We start from the raw sequence: 14,864 nt of genomic DNA, 5'->3' as shown, positions 1-14,864 counted from the left end.
AAACCAAAATAATTATTAAACCTTATTCTTGTATCTTCACTTCTATTATTCCTTGGATATTTACAATTTTACTATAAAAAAAAGTCTAATTATATATTTTAATTGTTTTATAAAAAGTTCATTCAAATAAACTCATATTTTAATTATTTTTTAATAAATTATTATAAAAGTTATCTTAAAACAATTTCGTGTTAATTATTAATCTTCTAATAGTTTCTTTATTTTATTTTATTTTTCTTTTAAGTTTTTTTTTATTTAATACGTGATTTTTAATTCACCTTAAACTCTAAACAATTTATTATTTAAGGATGATTTATTTATAATTCTCAATGTGTCTTATGTGAGAGAATTTATTTTTGAAAAACATTTAGTAAACTCAAGTTATATAGATGACTTTTGATTTTATTAAAGGTTCTATTTCACTTTAGTTGTACCATAATAAATATATAAAATAAATTAAAAATTAAAATATCATAAGTGAATCAAACTATTAATCTATCAATCAAGAGTGGATAAAGTCAAGTTATAAAATTGTAATCACAAAAATATAAATCTGGTTAAACTTATTTATTTTAGTTCTATCCGTAATTAGATGTGAATGAATTTGGGAACTTGTGATTATTGATGTTTTTTGGCCCTTTTTGGGACGTGAATGTAGTAACCAGAAGGTTTGAAGGTTGAAGAGAAAGTTGAGGCACTTTTTTTGACTGAATTAGAGGGTCCTAAATCCACGTACAATATTATTCGTTTTTGAGGTTGAATATTGCTTTCCAACCTTTAATTGCAATGCTAAAACCATTAATTTGATTCTCCACTTCCGATAATGACATTCACACTCTATCACCAATTCCTCATAAAAAACAAACTATTTACATATGCCACTATTCTATATACTTTCTTTTCATCGTAAAATACGAACCTACAAAATAAATAAATTAATATATATATATATATATATATATATATATATATATATATATATATATATATATATATATATATATATATAATTTTGAACACGACATGATATAATATTATTAAATATGATCGTAACATGCATACTATATCCAAAAGTAGCTCTAAAAATTGGATGATCATTAATAAAAATCATTAACCAATGGGTAAACTTGCAAATTAAATAGGTTTACATATAAAATATGTTTATCAATTCTTTGGTTGTAATTAGGTCCATGCTAATTAAAAACTCTTTCTGAAAATGTAAATGATTGCATTTATTGCATTATCGATAATTGATTCTGCTTATTAAACAATCATCTACTGACTTAAGCATCAGAGTACTTTTTGTAAAAAATCTCATTGCACGATTTTTAGGAGAGAAAAAGCCTAGACTTAGATTGTGAGATAGTTTGGAGTTTTTTTAGAGTTTAGTGTACAAGACAATTGACCTTAACTTCACTACCGAAACAATATTTTTAAATAATCATAACTTTCTTACATACATATGAGTACTCAAATCATACATAAATCAAAATCACTTATAATCTCTATAATATAATAACAATAATAACACATGATTCACAATCTAATAATATCTTAATAGTGAAATGCATCTTTAATGATATTAGGTTAATATGTTACCTTTCATGTAATATATTAAATATTTTTTACATTTCATGTAATATATTAAATATGATGCATGATAAATATTGGTAATTCAACTTTAATTCTATTTTATAAAAAATATGGCGCAAATCTCTTTTAATTTTTTATTACTTAATAATATTTTAATATATGTGATGTATATTATTAGTGAATTTAGGATATTTCATTTTCTTAATAGTTTATTATACTTAATACTATGGCTATAATTAGTCATAAAATCATGTTAGATATACATACAATATGCATCTTCATCTATAGTGATTCATATAATCTTATTTCTTTACTTATATGGAATTCATATGCATTTCTTTCAACTATTTCATATATACATACATATATCAAAATATTACTTAAAACATACATCACAAATATACATATGTCATAGACCAGAGATACATTATGTTGTTTGAATAATATTATTATTCCAAATTCACAATTTAGTTAAATTTATGTCATAAAATGAATTTTTAACATCATCTCCAATATTTCAATTTCAAAATATCATGATTAACTCCTCAATGGTATCTCGCCTTATAAGAAAATTAACTTCCATCATCCAAAAGTTGTCAAAACAATCAAATAGAACCATCAAATCTTCAACCTAGATCAATATTTTATATTAGCGTGCCTTGATCTGTTCGATGGTACCTAATTGGTGAAAAACAAATGACCGAAGATATATATAATAATCTTTAAAAACTGTAAAGTATTTTAGAGATTCATAAAGATGAAATTCAAAACAAATGAAAACTAAATTATATATTTTTAATTTATTTATAAAAAAATTTATAAGACATATTTTCTAATTACTTTAAAATATCACATAATCTAAATCAATAATAAAACCACTTGTGTATAGAGATGACAAAAACATCCGCGGCACGGGGTATCCACAGGTAAAATCCACAGCGGGTAGTTACTATCCGCGAATATTTACTACTCGCGGGTAATGGGTAGCAAGTATTTTAATACTCGCTTTTAAACAGTTGGGTACGGATAATATATTATTCGACCTGTGGATACCCGTTACCCGTAAAAAATAAAAGAAATAATTTATATACTTTTTAATTAAATTTAATTAAAAATAAAATTAATTTATATTTTATTAGGTTAAATTTAATTAAAATTAAATTTTAATTTATACTATATTATATATTTTTTAATTTTATTTTAAAAAAGTATAAAATATATTTGTTTTTATTTTTTGTGGGTATATGTAGGTTTTAAAATATCTACCGGTATTTTCTAAACGGTACTTATACGAGTAGCGGATACAGTTTTATTCGACGAGTTGAATTGTGAGTAAACGTACTTGGCCATACCTGTTGACGTCCCTCCTTGTGTACTTGCTCTTATAGTTATGATGAAACTTAAATATTATTTCTAAGTATTTAATCATGCTCTCAATTGGAGTATTTAACATTACACAATCGGTTAAATCAACTACATGCGAAATTAATTTTTATTAGAATTATTTTTTCATATTAATAACACTTTCCATTATTAGAATTGATTTTTTGTGGGAATACACTAAAAGTCAAGAATTTATGTTAGAAGTAATCATAATTAACTCTTTTAATATAATTTTATTTTTTCAAGTAATAACTAATTTGAACATGAAATTTTACATCAGAAAAATGAAAGAACGAAGCCATCTATACTATTTATATCATCCTCATCCAGTAGGGTGATTAGTTCGTTCGGGTTATCCAAAGCAGAATCAATGCCTTGTTATTAGGGTTCCTAATTCTTTGCATTATAGAATTTCATCCCTATATCCAACTTGTTTTGTCTTTATTAGTTTGTTTTTTCGTTCGCATGAATTATTCTTGCCAAACAAATTGATCACAAATACATTACAACTAAAAATAGCAAAAGTATTCGATAGATATCTACCAATAAGATCTGCGCTATAGTTAATAATTATGAATACTTATTATTAGTTAGTAACAAAAATTTTAATATTTATTTATAAACAAGTAAGATACGAATATCATAGTATCTATATATATATTATTTACAAAAAAATAAAAATAAATTTTAATTTATATTTTATTGAATTAAATTTAATTAAAATTAAAATTAATTTTTATTTTATTTTATTAAATTAAATTAAAATTTAATTTATATTATATTATATTTTATATATTTTTTATAATTTTATTTAAATTTTATTTTTAAAATTTATAATATATATATATATATATATATATTTAAATATTCATAAATATTCACATATTACTAATATTTTTAAACGAATATATGATGAATAATAAATGTTTTTTTTTCAAGTTGGATAATAGATCAACACTATCATATCCTATTTATTATCATTCCTAATTGCAATGGATAAATACTATTCATGGCTTAATATCCTCTTTGGTCTGAACCTTCGTTGGACAATGTCAATTCAATCCTCATTTTTTAAAAGTGTTTGGAATAAGTCCACAATTAGTAAAATTTGCGTTTAATTTGTCCCTTCTGTTAAGTATAACCAAACGAAGTTAGTAGGTTGATGATCTGGCACCAGTTATTAGCAACGTGTCAATATATTATTTTTGCGTGCTGACGTGTAACTGACTTAGAGAAGATATGGTGTTTTATTAGGATAGAGTTTTTTAATTTGGGGAAAATGTCATTTAGGGTCCAAATTTTGTATCAACCACAGTCCAACCTTGCCGAAGCCATCGTGACACCCATTGGCTGCACCCATCAGCTCCACCATTTCCACAAACTTGCATCACCACCATCAACCAGAACCCAAAAACGTGAGAATTAGAAACCCTAAATGCAGGAACCCTAACTCCAAAATGAGAAAGCAATGACAGGAAAACCGTATAATCCAAATTGAAAACAAAATTCACAACTCCTTCAATCGCAACATCAAAAAATCAAGAACAAAAATTTAAAGGAAAAAATTCCCAAATACAGAAACCCTAAAATCAAACCCCCAAATTACAAGATCAAAACCCTAAACCTTGGGTCACCATCATGTAGAGAATAATAGAACCACAGGAACAACCCCAAATCGCAAACTAGAAATGACCGTATGAATCCTCAAAATCGCGATGCATCCCCACGCAAGCCCTACCGCTGTAGAAACACCGAAGAACGCAGACCACCACACTGCGAAACGCCCGTCTGCTCTTCACGACGACGCCATTAAATAGGGACTCTGGCACCGCAAATACGTCAAGAATCGAGCCATTGCAGAGGCGCTGCTGCTGCAAGACTCACTGCGCTGTGAGAAAGGAGTTCGCATCCTAGCTACCCGAACTCACTTCCCCAACGTGCAAAAACCCCCCACCCAGAACCAAGAAAGAGAAGAGAAATGAAGCCTTCTCCCCTTGCTGCACGAACCGAGAAATTGAGTGAGGAGAAGGTGAAGGTGGGTGCTCGTGCTCCCCTAATCTGCTTCTAGTGAGAGACAAAGAGTCTCAGAAGAGTCTCAGGATTGAATTTTGTCCGAGAGAAAGAATGAACAAAGAAAGGAGAAGAACCCAAAACTGGGTTTGACCGTGAAGGAAGAGAACCCCTAATCAGCCCTAAATCACATTTTTCCCAAATTAAAAAACCCTATCCTAATAAAACACCATATCTTTTGTAAGTCAGTTACACGTCAGTACACAAAAAATAATATATTGACATGCTGCCTACGACAATGTTATCTACCATTGTCGGCGACGTCATCGTCTACCATTGTCACTACCAGAGTTCTAGTTTCGAGCGAGGATCACATGGTTAAATCGTCTCGGCCAGACGACCACCATGTCATCTGTTGGAAGTCCCACATCAACTAGGCCAATTTAGAGTATATAAGTGGGTGCAAACCTCACCTTACAAGCTAGTTTTATGGGGTTGAGTTAGGCTTAAAGTCCATTTCTTAACATGGTATCAGAGCTATGGTTAGAGCATATCCTAGCGATATTTGTTTTTTGTTGGGCATGTTCTTCCACCCGCTATCGGGCCTTTATCAGACTACTCATTAATGTCTAGTCTCACGCTCGAGATGATGTCTGTACCTCAGCGTGAAGGGGGTATGTTGGAAGTCCCACATCGACTAGAGATAAGGCCAATTTATAATATATAAGTGGGTGCAAACCTCACCTTACAAGTTGGTTTTGTGGAGTTGAGTAAGGCTTAAAGTCCATTTATTAACATGGTATCACAACTATGGTTAAAGCCTAACCTAAGGATACTTGTTGTTTGTTAGACGTGTTGTTCCACCCGTTATCAGGCCATTATCGGACCACCCATTAATGTTTAATCTCATGCTCGAGATGTATATACCTCGGCGTGAGGGGGGTGTGTTGGAAGTCCCACATCGACTAGGCCAATTTAGAGTATATAAATTGGTACAAACCTCACCTTACAAGCCAATTTTGTGGGCTTGAGTTAGACTTAAGTCTACTTCTTAACATCATCAACGAAGCCTTCATCGGAACCCTTACGTGTTCTCAGCACCTTTTGAAGTTGTGTATTTGATCTCTTGTTGGTTGTGCATGGTGACATGTCTATAGTAGCAATTCAGAGCATCGAGGTCACTCGTTTTCCTCTTTCAGGTTCATCGTTGCATTGTTGCACGTCTCGTCTCCTCTCAGGCAGCTATGCAGAGCATAAATGGTGCTCTTTTTCCTTTGCAGGTGCCTTGATTGGAGTCATACCAAATTGTTGAACAACATTACTAAATTTTCCAAACCAGGCCCTAAAAGATTGGTTTAGACCATATAAAGATTTGTGAATCATTATTAATTTGGTGTCACTCAAGTATAGAAGCATATATTTTCACTAAGTCTTTATGAATTATATTAATAACAAACTTGGTTCATACGATTTGTATGCAATAACTTGATGAAAGTGGTAAATATATTATCTTTATTTTATATTTATCTTTAATTAGTTTGTTATTATTTTTTATTTATATTTTAGGCTTAATCAATATTTTTTTATTATAAATAGAGAATCTATGTTTATATTTAAACAGAAAGAAGATTAATCCATATATAATTTTTATTATATTCAACTTATATGATATATTATTTTTTTTATTAAAGATGTTTATGTTATTATATATACACCACACTTCTTTTTCACTTTTTATATTACCAAACAAGTGGATCTTTCTCTTTTTATGTTATAGACAACCTAAAACGTAATCTCATTTTATACTTTTTCTTTCCTAAACCAAACATGCTATTAAGCTAAACAATGACTTCAATTGATGTGAAAAATATTTACATCACTGCATACACTATTTTCTCTAAAACTATTGATTAAAATATTAACAATTAAGATTAATATAAAATTATGAAGTAATTAGAATCTCAATGATTATTTTCAGTAAATGGCTATAACTCTTTATATTTTTCTTGATTATAAGAGTAAAGTTACACTATTGGAGCAGCCATTTAAAAATTAACAACTCAACATGTTATAAGTCATTATATGAATCAAATTGACCTACAGTTAAAAGGTACTTGATGCATTTTGACCAAATTAAATCAATGGCAAGAAGGAAGTGATACAAGTGATGAATAATACAGTGAATATGTGTATATTGTTTTACCTTTCGGTAATGGAAAGACCATAAAAGTTACTGATCAATGTTGGAAATTCTGTAGTTGAAATTCTGTTCTGCTTTTAAGATGAATATAAGAAGTTAGCTACACTTTTCAGTAATTTCTGATACCCCACTTTGCAAGATGCAGTTTCATGCAATGGAACAAGGTTTTTGATTCTAATATATATTGTCTTCTTTTGGAAAGGAAGATTTGGCTATCTGTATGTTCATATTTATTACTACTGTGGGTGCCTAAAGCTATTTCTTCCGAATCCATTATAAGAATAGTTGCAGATCTTTAACCTGTGAATTTATGCCAGTATCTTTATCTAACATTTTATTATCACACTATAGATGCCAATAACAATATTCTACAATTTCAAGATCTTAAACTATTTAGTAATAGTTTGGGGCGGTTTTAAACCTCTGTTTGTGACTTGTTCAAGTTCGGTTGCTTTTAGCTTTCATCTTTCTTCTGATTCTCTTGCCTTTTCTTTTATATTCACTTCAAGACAACATTAGACAAAACTATTTTATTTGCTTATCGAGCTGTGTTGTTTTCTGTGTTATGTACTTCGGTTGTGTCAACAGAGAATAGACCAACAGGTGGAGTTAGGCTGTTTCAACTTAACAAGTAATTTGGATTTGAAGTCTTGGTTGTGTAACAGTTAAAAAAGTTTGTCATATATAACACTTTGGTTCAAACAAAATTGCTTTCTGTAGAGGATTTTGCAGTCTCAAAACAAAACAAAGAAATAACAAATAATGACCTTGCATGGTAGCATTTGGACAAATTAGATTCAAATCTTATTCCTGAAGCCTTCAGGAATATAAGACAGCACTTTATGCCATAAGGTTAGAATTTAGCCTAACCATTCTTACCTTTTCCAATCTTCTTGTTCATTTTCTGGTTCTTCTTTTCTTCTTCCCTTCACCATTCCCTTAATAAGGATCAACTTTCTCTTCATGCATGCTACTTCAGAAATTTGATCTGTTACTGAGAAACTCTTCTTGCCATCTTTGTTCAAATCTTGTGGGAACGTTTGGAGTGTCTATAAATGAACGAGTACAGGATTGATTGTGTTGGACGGATTCAACAAAGCTATGGTCTAAATGGGGATTTGAGTTCAGAGTTTGGCAATTGTTCTAGTCAATGTTTGATATAATACAGGCTTCACATATGGGAACTTGCAATCAGCCACTTGCTATGGCCAGTGGTGGATTTGAAGAGGAACCACACATAGGCCAAACCAAATCATCTAGCAGCATTATAAGCCGTTTTGAATCACCAGCTTCAGCCTTTTATGCAACAGAAATCTGCATGGGATTCCCACAATATGATAGACTAGTTGGTAACCCCTCTTTGATATCTCAATTCTCTAAGATCAGTGATGCGGAATTCCCTTTGTATCAATCTCCAAGGCAAAACCTTTTCTTGGCTTCATTGGCAAACCAACCTGCCCCTAACTTTGAGTTGTCAAATCCCTTGCAAGCAATGCTCTTATCCCATGTGAATAGCGATCAATGTGTTAGATCTCCTGAAAAGTCTAATAAAATCTCATCTGGGAATTTCCCTGGCAGCAGTTTTCTTCCAATTGAACAACCCAAGTTGTTCATTGATGATGCTTCAAGCCCTTCGGTTCCTTGTATAGGAAATCAGGATCAAAGAGTAAGTTTGTTGCCATCTCCATCTTTAGTTTTCTCTGTTGTTCATATGGCTTATGTTGTTATTGCTTCTTTTCTACCCTGAAGGATTGTTGTGGCTCATACAATTTACCTGCTGCACAGATTAGCTTCTCTTCTCAGCAAGAGATGCTGTCACCAACACTCTCAGCAGGTAGTTTGCTAACTTCTTCTGGAAACTCTTCTTCAAATGGACCAGTAGTCTCAAGTAAAACAAGAATAAGATGGACTCAGGAACTTCATGAGAAGTTTGTTGAGTGTGTGAATCGCCTTGGAGGTGCTGAGAGTAAGGGCTTGTATTGGTTCCCTTTTATTTTGAAAACTGTTTTCTAAAGTAGTTTCATACTTTTTGTTTGTTTTCATCTTGTTCAACTTCATCCATTTCATCATCTTCCAGCATTAAGAGTAACCTTGTTTAGTTGCATTTTGAGAACTAGACAGTTTCTGAAAATAGAAACCAGACATAAACTAATTAACTTGCTGAATTTTTCTCTGCATATTCAACATCTGATAGTCTTCTTGTCTACTTCATTGTAGAAGCAACGCCAAAAGCTATATTAAGGCTGATGGAATCAGATGGATTGACCATTTTCCATGTCAAAAGTCATCTGCAGAAATATAGAATTGCCAAATACATGCCACAATCAACTCAAGGTAATTTATTGGCACTGTTTCAGTGTAGTTTCTACATCATGCCAAATATATTTTGCTGCTCAAATGTTGAGATTGTTATGTCACTCATTTTTTATTGAATATGCTCAAGTTACAGGAGGTTGCAACTACTAAAAACCCTATATGTTTTTTCATGTATGACAGAAACCTTGAATTATTGAATGTCAAATTGATTTTATTTCTCAGCTGGATGATAATGATACATGAAATCGCCAAAACTATTGAATAAATGCTGTTGTGAACATGACCTCCACTGCTTTATTATTCTCCTGTTATTCATGATCTTCAATGCCCTTATGGTTATTATTGATTTTCAGACTACTTTATCATGTTTCAGGGAAATCTGAGAAAAGAACCAATGTAGAGAATGTGCATCTTGATGCCAAAACGTAACTCTACTTCTTTTGCCTAAGCCCCTGTTACCATTCCACAGTTCAAATAGTTCCATTCATGGTTATTTTAATATTTTCATTTGATGATGTGACTCTAATCAACTGAGTTTCTTGTTCTTCATCGTCAGTGGCCTGCAAATTAGAGAGGCTCTTCAGTTGCAGCTAGATGTTCAGAGGCGCCTTCATGAACAACTAGAGGTATATCATTTACTTTTTGGCTACTGTATCTCCATGCTCTCCTAACCTTACAGCTTCATACTTGCTACATGCTTATGTCTTCAATGACGTCATGGGAATATTAATCACACATTAATTGCTGTATCAAATTACATTAATTATTTTTAGAAGTTCGATACTCATTAGAGATAAGTTTACAATAGAGAAAAAATAGATACGCCTTGTAAAGGGTTAAGAGGTGGACTTTAAGCCTAACTCACTTCCCACAAAATCAGTTTGTAAGTGAGGTTTGCACTCAGTTATATATTATAAATTGATCTTATCTCTAGTCAACGTGGGACTTCCAACACAAAATAGTTTTGTAAAATTGAGTTAGACTTAAAATTCATTTCTTAACGTAGTATGAGAATCATAAGTGAGAGTCTCTCATAACAAAATTTGATGTTTATTGAGTTTATTGTTTTATTCACGAGTTGAGTTAAGCTTAAAATCTTTATCTTAACGCGTTTATTCTTAATTTATTCTTAATTTGTAAGTGAAATGAAGTTGGTCAAATTTGCATACTTGCTTAACCAAGTGCGATGGGTGGAAAAGCCCAAAGTTATGAAAATCAGAACTGCTTGGCAATGTTCTGAGTTAAAATTTTCTTTCAATTTACTTCACTGTTTCCAGATTCAGAGAAAACTACAGTTAAGGATTGAGGAACAAGGTAAGCAGCTGAAAATGATGTTTGACCAACAGCAGAAGACAAGTGACAGCAACTTGAGTACTCTGAATTTGGGCAATACAACTAATAATGATAGACCTATTAGTTCTAAAGATGTTCAGGTTTCAGTTTCCGAAGGGTCTAAAAGATTACTTATTCCTTCCAACATAACTTAGATCTGCAATCTCATATGTTCATAGCTCTATTGATAAGCAATTAATTTTAGGAACAGTGTTCCAACAAATCATACTTGTAAGAGAGTCAAACCACACCATACAATTTCATTTTGGTAAGAAAAGCACTTTTGTTATCCTTCAAGTGCAAACTTAATAAATTTGTCCATATAAGATGAGTGTGCTACTTGTATATTACTTCAAAAAACATCATAATTTGCTCATTGCAATTTTCATAAATATAGCCTTTTTGTTTCAGTTCAGCAGAATCTTCTTGTATTTCCTTTACCTTCAGGATTTGCAGTCAACAGAAAAAAAAAATGCAAATTTACTTTTTACATAATTCATGGTATAACAATCCCTTATGTAACATATCTATATTTTGTTCTCCTCTTTCTCACTTGGTAAATCCAATAATTGCTTAAAAGTTGAGATAAAAACAAATTAAATACACCTTTTTCAATTTTATAAGATATATTTAAAAATAAAACTGTAAAAGAATTTAAAACTTCATAACGAATAATATCTTGAATGAAGTTTCAAACTTTTAGAATTTTCTTATAATATAGTATTGGTAAACAAGTTAAGTTATATTTTTATGATTCAAAATTAAAAACGTATTAAGAAAATTATTAGAGTAAAAGTAAAAATTCTAACAGAAAAGTTGCCTGAAAAAAAATGATTCAATTAAAAGAATCGACTGTTAAATAGTAAAATTATGTGGAAAAAGACTACAGACTTTTACATTACAAAATAATAGTTTTTGTTTTAGAGAAAAATTATCAACTTCATCACGAACTAAAATATATAGCTTTTTCTGTAAGCAACTTTTTTTTTAATAAAATAGTTGGAAATTACAAATATGAGCTGTGTCAAACATGTTTTGAAAATAATTTTAGATTATTTTGCACGTCTGTGTCAACATTCTGATAGTATTTTTCAATTTAATTATTTGATGGAAAAAGTTTGAGTCCTCGTGTTTCATCCTGTGCCATTTTGTGAAGAACTTTGGGAGAAAACTTTTTGTTTCTGTGAACAAAAATTATGGAATTATAAAAGAGAGCATCATATTTGAAAAAGAGCAGAATATTTGTGCCTTATTTTATCCAATCAAGCTATGGGACCCTCTTTCCTTTCTATCTATTTTTTTGTTAATTAATTATCAAAATGTATGATAAAAACACGTCTACTCTAGCCACTGTTCAAGCATATTCATGCAAAGTCAAACAAGAGTGGCATAAATGGATAGCCATCAAAAGAAAAATATAATAAAAAAACTAAATTTTGCCTCGTTATCGTGTATGTGAACTAGTTCTACCATATTTGCACTTGATTCTATGATAAATAATTTGTTATGTAATCATCTACAATACTGATAATTCGTAAGAGTAAGAGAAATGAAAGATAAAGGGTTGACAAAAACGAAGAAGGTGAGTAAGAGTTTGGGGATTTCTTGTTTTTTAGTGTTGATAATGAAATTATTCAAATATCCTTAACCTTAAAACTTAGAATCCATATTTTGGTCTATTAAAATCCGATACACATCGCTAAAATGTACCAACTGAAAAATAGACGTACGCACGTTAACAAACCCATATATATATATATATATATATATATATATATATATATATATATATATATATATATATATATATAACAATATTTCAATATTTGAACATTACAATAAATACTTGTTAATTTTTTATTGATGATCATTGTAATAAAATTAAATATTTAAGTTTTTTGATAAAAGTTTGGATAGCATATATTCTTATTTGTAACAGAGATGTTTTCACAATATTTTATCTTTTTTTATGTTATTGTCTGAAAAGTTCAATTCTTACTTCTAATCTAACTTGAGGTGAAATATCTGCAAATATTCTAATATTCAAGTATATCAGATATTAAATATATGTATTATCGAGAAGTAACAACTTTCCTGGTAATTGACTCTATTTATATACCTTTTTCATAGGTCGTTACGTGAATGGTCTCCACTCAAACATGTTGTCTTTATTTTAGAAAGGATAATGATATTTTGACAACATTTTTTAACATTTTAATATCATTTACGTGTCATTCTGAGATTGATCCATGTTAGTATTTATGATTATTATTATTAATTGTGAAGTAATTTTGGACCAATCACGTAATGACACGTAAATGATGTTAAAATATTGTCAAAAAATATTGTCAAAGTATCATTATTCTTTTAGAATTGTATAATACATGGACATCACCTAAAATTTTATATCATATTATTAGCCATAAATCCAAGTCTCGTAATGATGTTGGTTAATTATATAGCATGATATGATCCCAACTATATGCTATAATAATCCCAATTATATACTCTAGATTAACCTTTAGACTGTCATTGCACTTCATATTGAATGAAGAGTCTTATGCCGAGACAATGCCTATACAATATCATGGAGATAATACACTTTGTAAAAGAAAATTTTCTCTTTATCTAACGTTCGACTATGACATGTCCTACCACAAAACAAAATATATATTGATTATTAAAGCATATATTTATTATATTCAATGTTTAATATTCTTCCTACTCCATTATTTTGTGGTTTTAGAACTCAGCAAATTGAAATTCAAACAAAAATCAAATGCAAGAATTAAAAAAAATTAAGAAAGTGAAAGGTGAATTCACAAAATTAATTCAAGACCCGTATATTTTCTTTTATCAAAGTTCTCTAAAGCTCTAATGGTTCACATTTAAACTATAATAATTAATTAGTTTAATTAATTCATTCATTAGAGAAAATGTCATTGAATAAAAACTGTGAATTAATTCAATCTAATTTGTATCTAATTATCAACTCAAAATTCAACTGATTCATAATTTGATTTCTAAAATCAAATTATAATTTGTAATTTGATTTCTGAAATTAAATTATAATTTAATACCATAATGTAAATTTGGAAGACCGAAAAATTCATGAAAAATTAAGACTCTAAATAACTCTTATTATTCTCATTCAACCCTAAACATTAACTCTTAACCTTAATCAAACACAACTTAAGACAGACAGAAAGAACTCATATGAGAAGTTAAGGAAACAAATGAAAGAATTAAGTGTACCCTATTATGGTAAAGACTTTCACAACCAACCGTTAAATTGAATTTCACAAGGTAAATGATATATGCTTTAATACATTGCTTTAATAGGATTGAGAACTGTTTCCCAATCTATTATTACTTTTATTCATATTGTTTTAGTTATGTTGTAATTTTAATGTGTTTTTAGTGTTTAACCAATGTATCATAATTTTACACTATTTTTATGTGAAAATCTTATCCATAGGCACTTACTAAATATTTTTTTCATACTCGACCTAATAGACATATTAAAATAACACGATCCAATAAGATCTTTTAAGTTTTTTCATTATGAAATAGTCCAATCTACGTCTATTTATATCATATTTACATATTATAACAAAATCTCGGTAGTTTAGTATATTATTATTATTTATCATTATGTTATATTGTTATTATACTCTTCATGTAAGTATTATTCCAATAGGAACATAAGTCTACGACCCATGTTGATCCTATAATGCAACTAATATTTTCCAGGGAATACTAACTTCATAATACTCACTCTCACTTATAAATCCTAACTCTCTTACTGACGAGCGTCAAAAAGTCTTTGTAAGTGAATCTTCCCCTCCTCTCAAGTGCAAGGAAGTCCTTTTCATGTCATAGGAGTAATTAAATCACCATTATGATCTTGCCACCTGTCCATAAGTTCACACTCAATATACGAATAAAAACAACTTCTATTAGGCTTTGTTCACTTGAATGGATTTGGGGGAGAGTGATTGAGGGGATTTGAAGGTAAATTTTTTTGTTG

General features: G+C 29.7%; 1 protein-coding gene across 2 annotated transcripts; it reads left to right on the top strand.

The window, feature by feature from the left end:
* Positions 1-7,555: 7,555 nt before the first annotated feature.
* On the top strand, positions 7,556-11,249 carry LOC124820453 (uncharacterized). Of its 2 annotated transcripts, XM_088097329.1 has the most exons (7): positions 7,556-8,038; positions 8,166-8,852; positions 8,936-9,152; positions 9,404-9,520; positions 9,876-9,927; positions 10,059-10,128; positions 10,780-11,249. In XM_088097329.1, the coding sequence occupies exons 2-7, from the start codon at positions 8,337-8,339 to the stop codon at positions 10,987-10,989; spliced, it is 1,182 nt and encodes a 393-aa protein (XP_087953455.1). In that variant the 5' UTR covers positions 7,556-8,038; positions 8,166-8,336; the 3' UTR covers positions 10,990-11,249. The 2 variants fall into 2 exon arrangements, with proteins under 2 accessions (XP_087953455.1, XP_047148100.2); XM_047292144.2 differs by having other exon boundaries at positions 7,556-8,852.
* Positions 11,250-14,864: the final 3,615 nt, after the last annotated feature.

The sequence above is a fragment of the Vigna umbellata genome, chromosome 8, assembly GCF_029865625.1.
Source record: "Vigna umbellata cultivar VRB3 chromosome 8, Vumbellata_1.0, whole genome shotgun sequence".
NCBI classification, from domain to species: domain Eukaryota; kingdom Viridiplantae; phylum Streptophyta; class Magnoliopsida; order Fabales; family Fabaceae; genus Vigna; species Vigna umbellata.
Note: the sequence above shows the minus strand (reverse complement) of the source record. Positions and strands in the feature narration are given on the sequence as shown.

Coding starts and splice junctions, on each gene's coding strand:
- LOC124820453 (XM_088097329.1), top strand. CDS start 8,337: ATGTTTGATATAATACAGGCTTCACATATGGGAACTTGCAATCAGCCA. Junction 8,853..8,935: donor TAGGAAATCAGGATCAAAGA/GTAAGTTTGTTG, acceptor TCTACCCTGAAG/GATTGTTGTGGCTCATACAA. Junction 9,521..9,875: donor CATGCCACAATCAACTCAAG/GTAATTTATTGG, acceptor ATCATGTTTCAG/GGAAATCTGAGAAAAGAACC.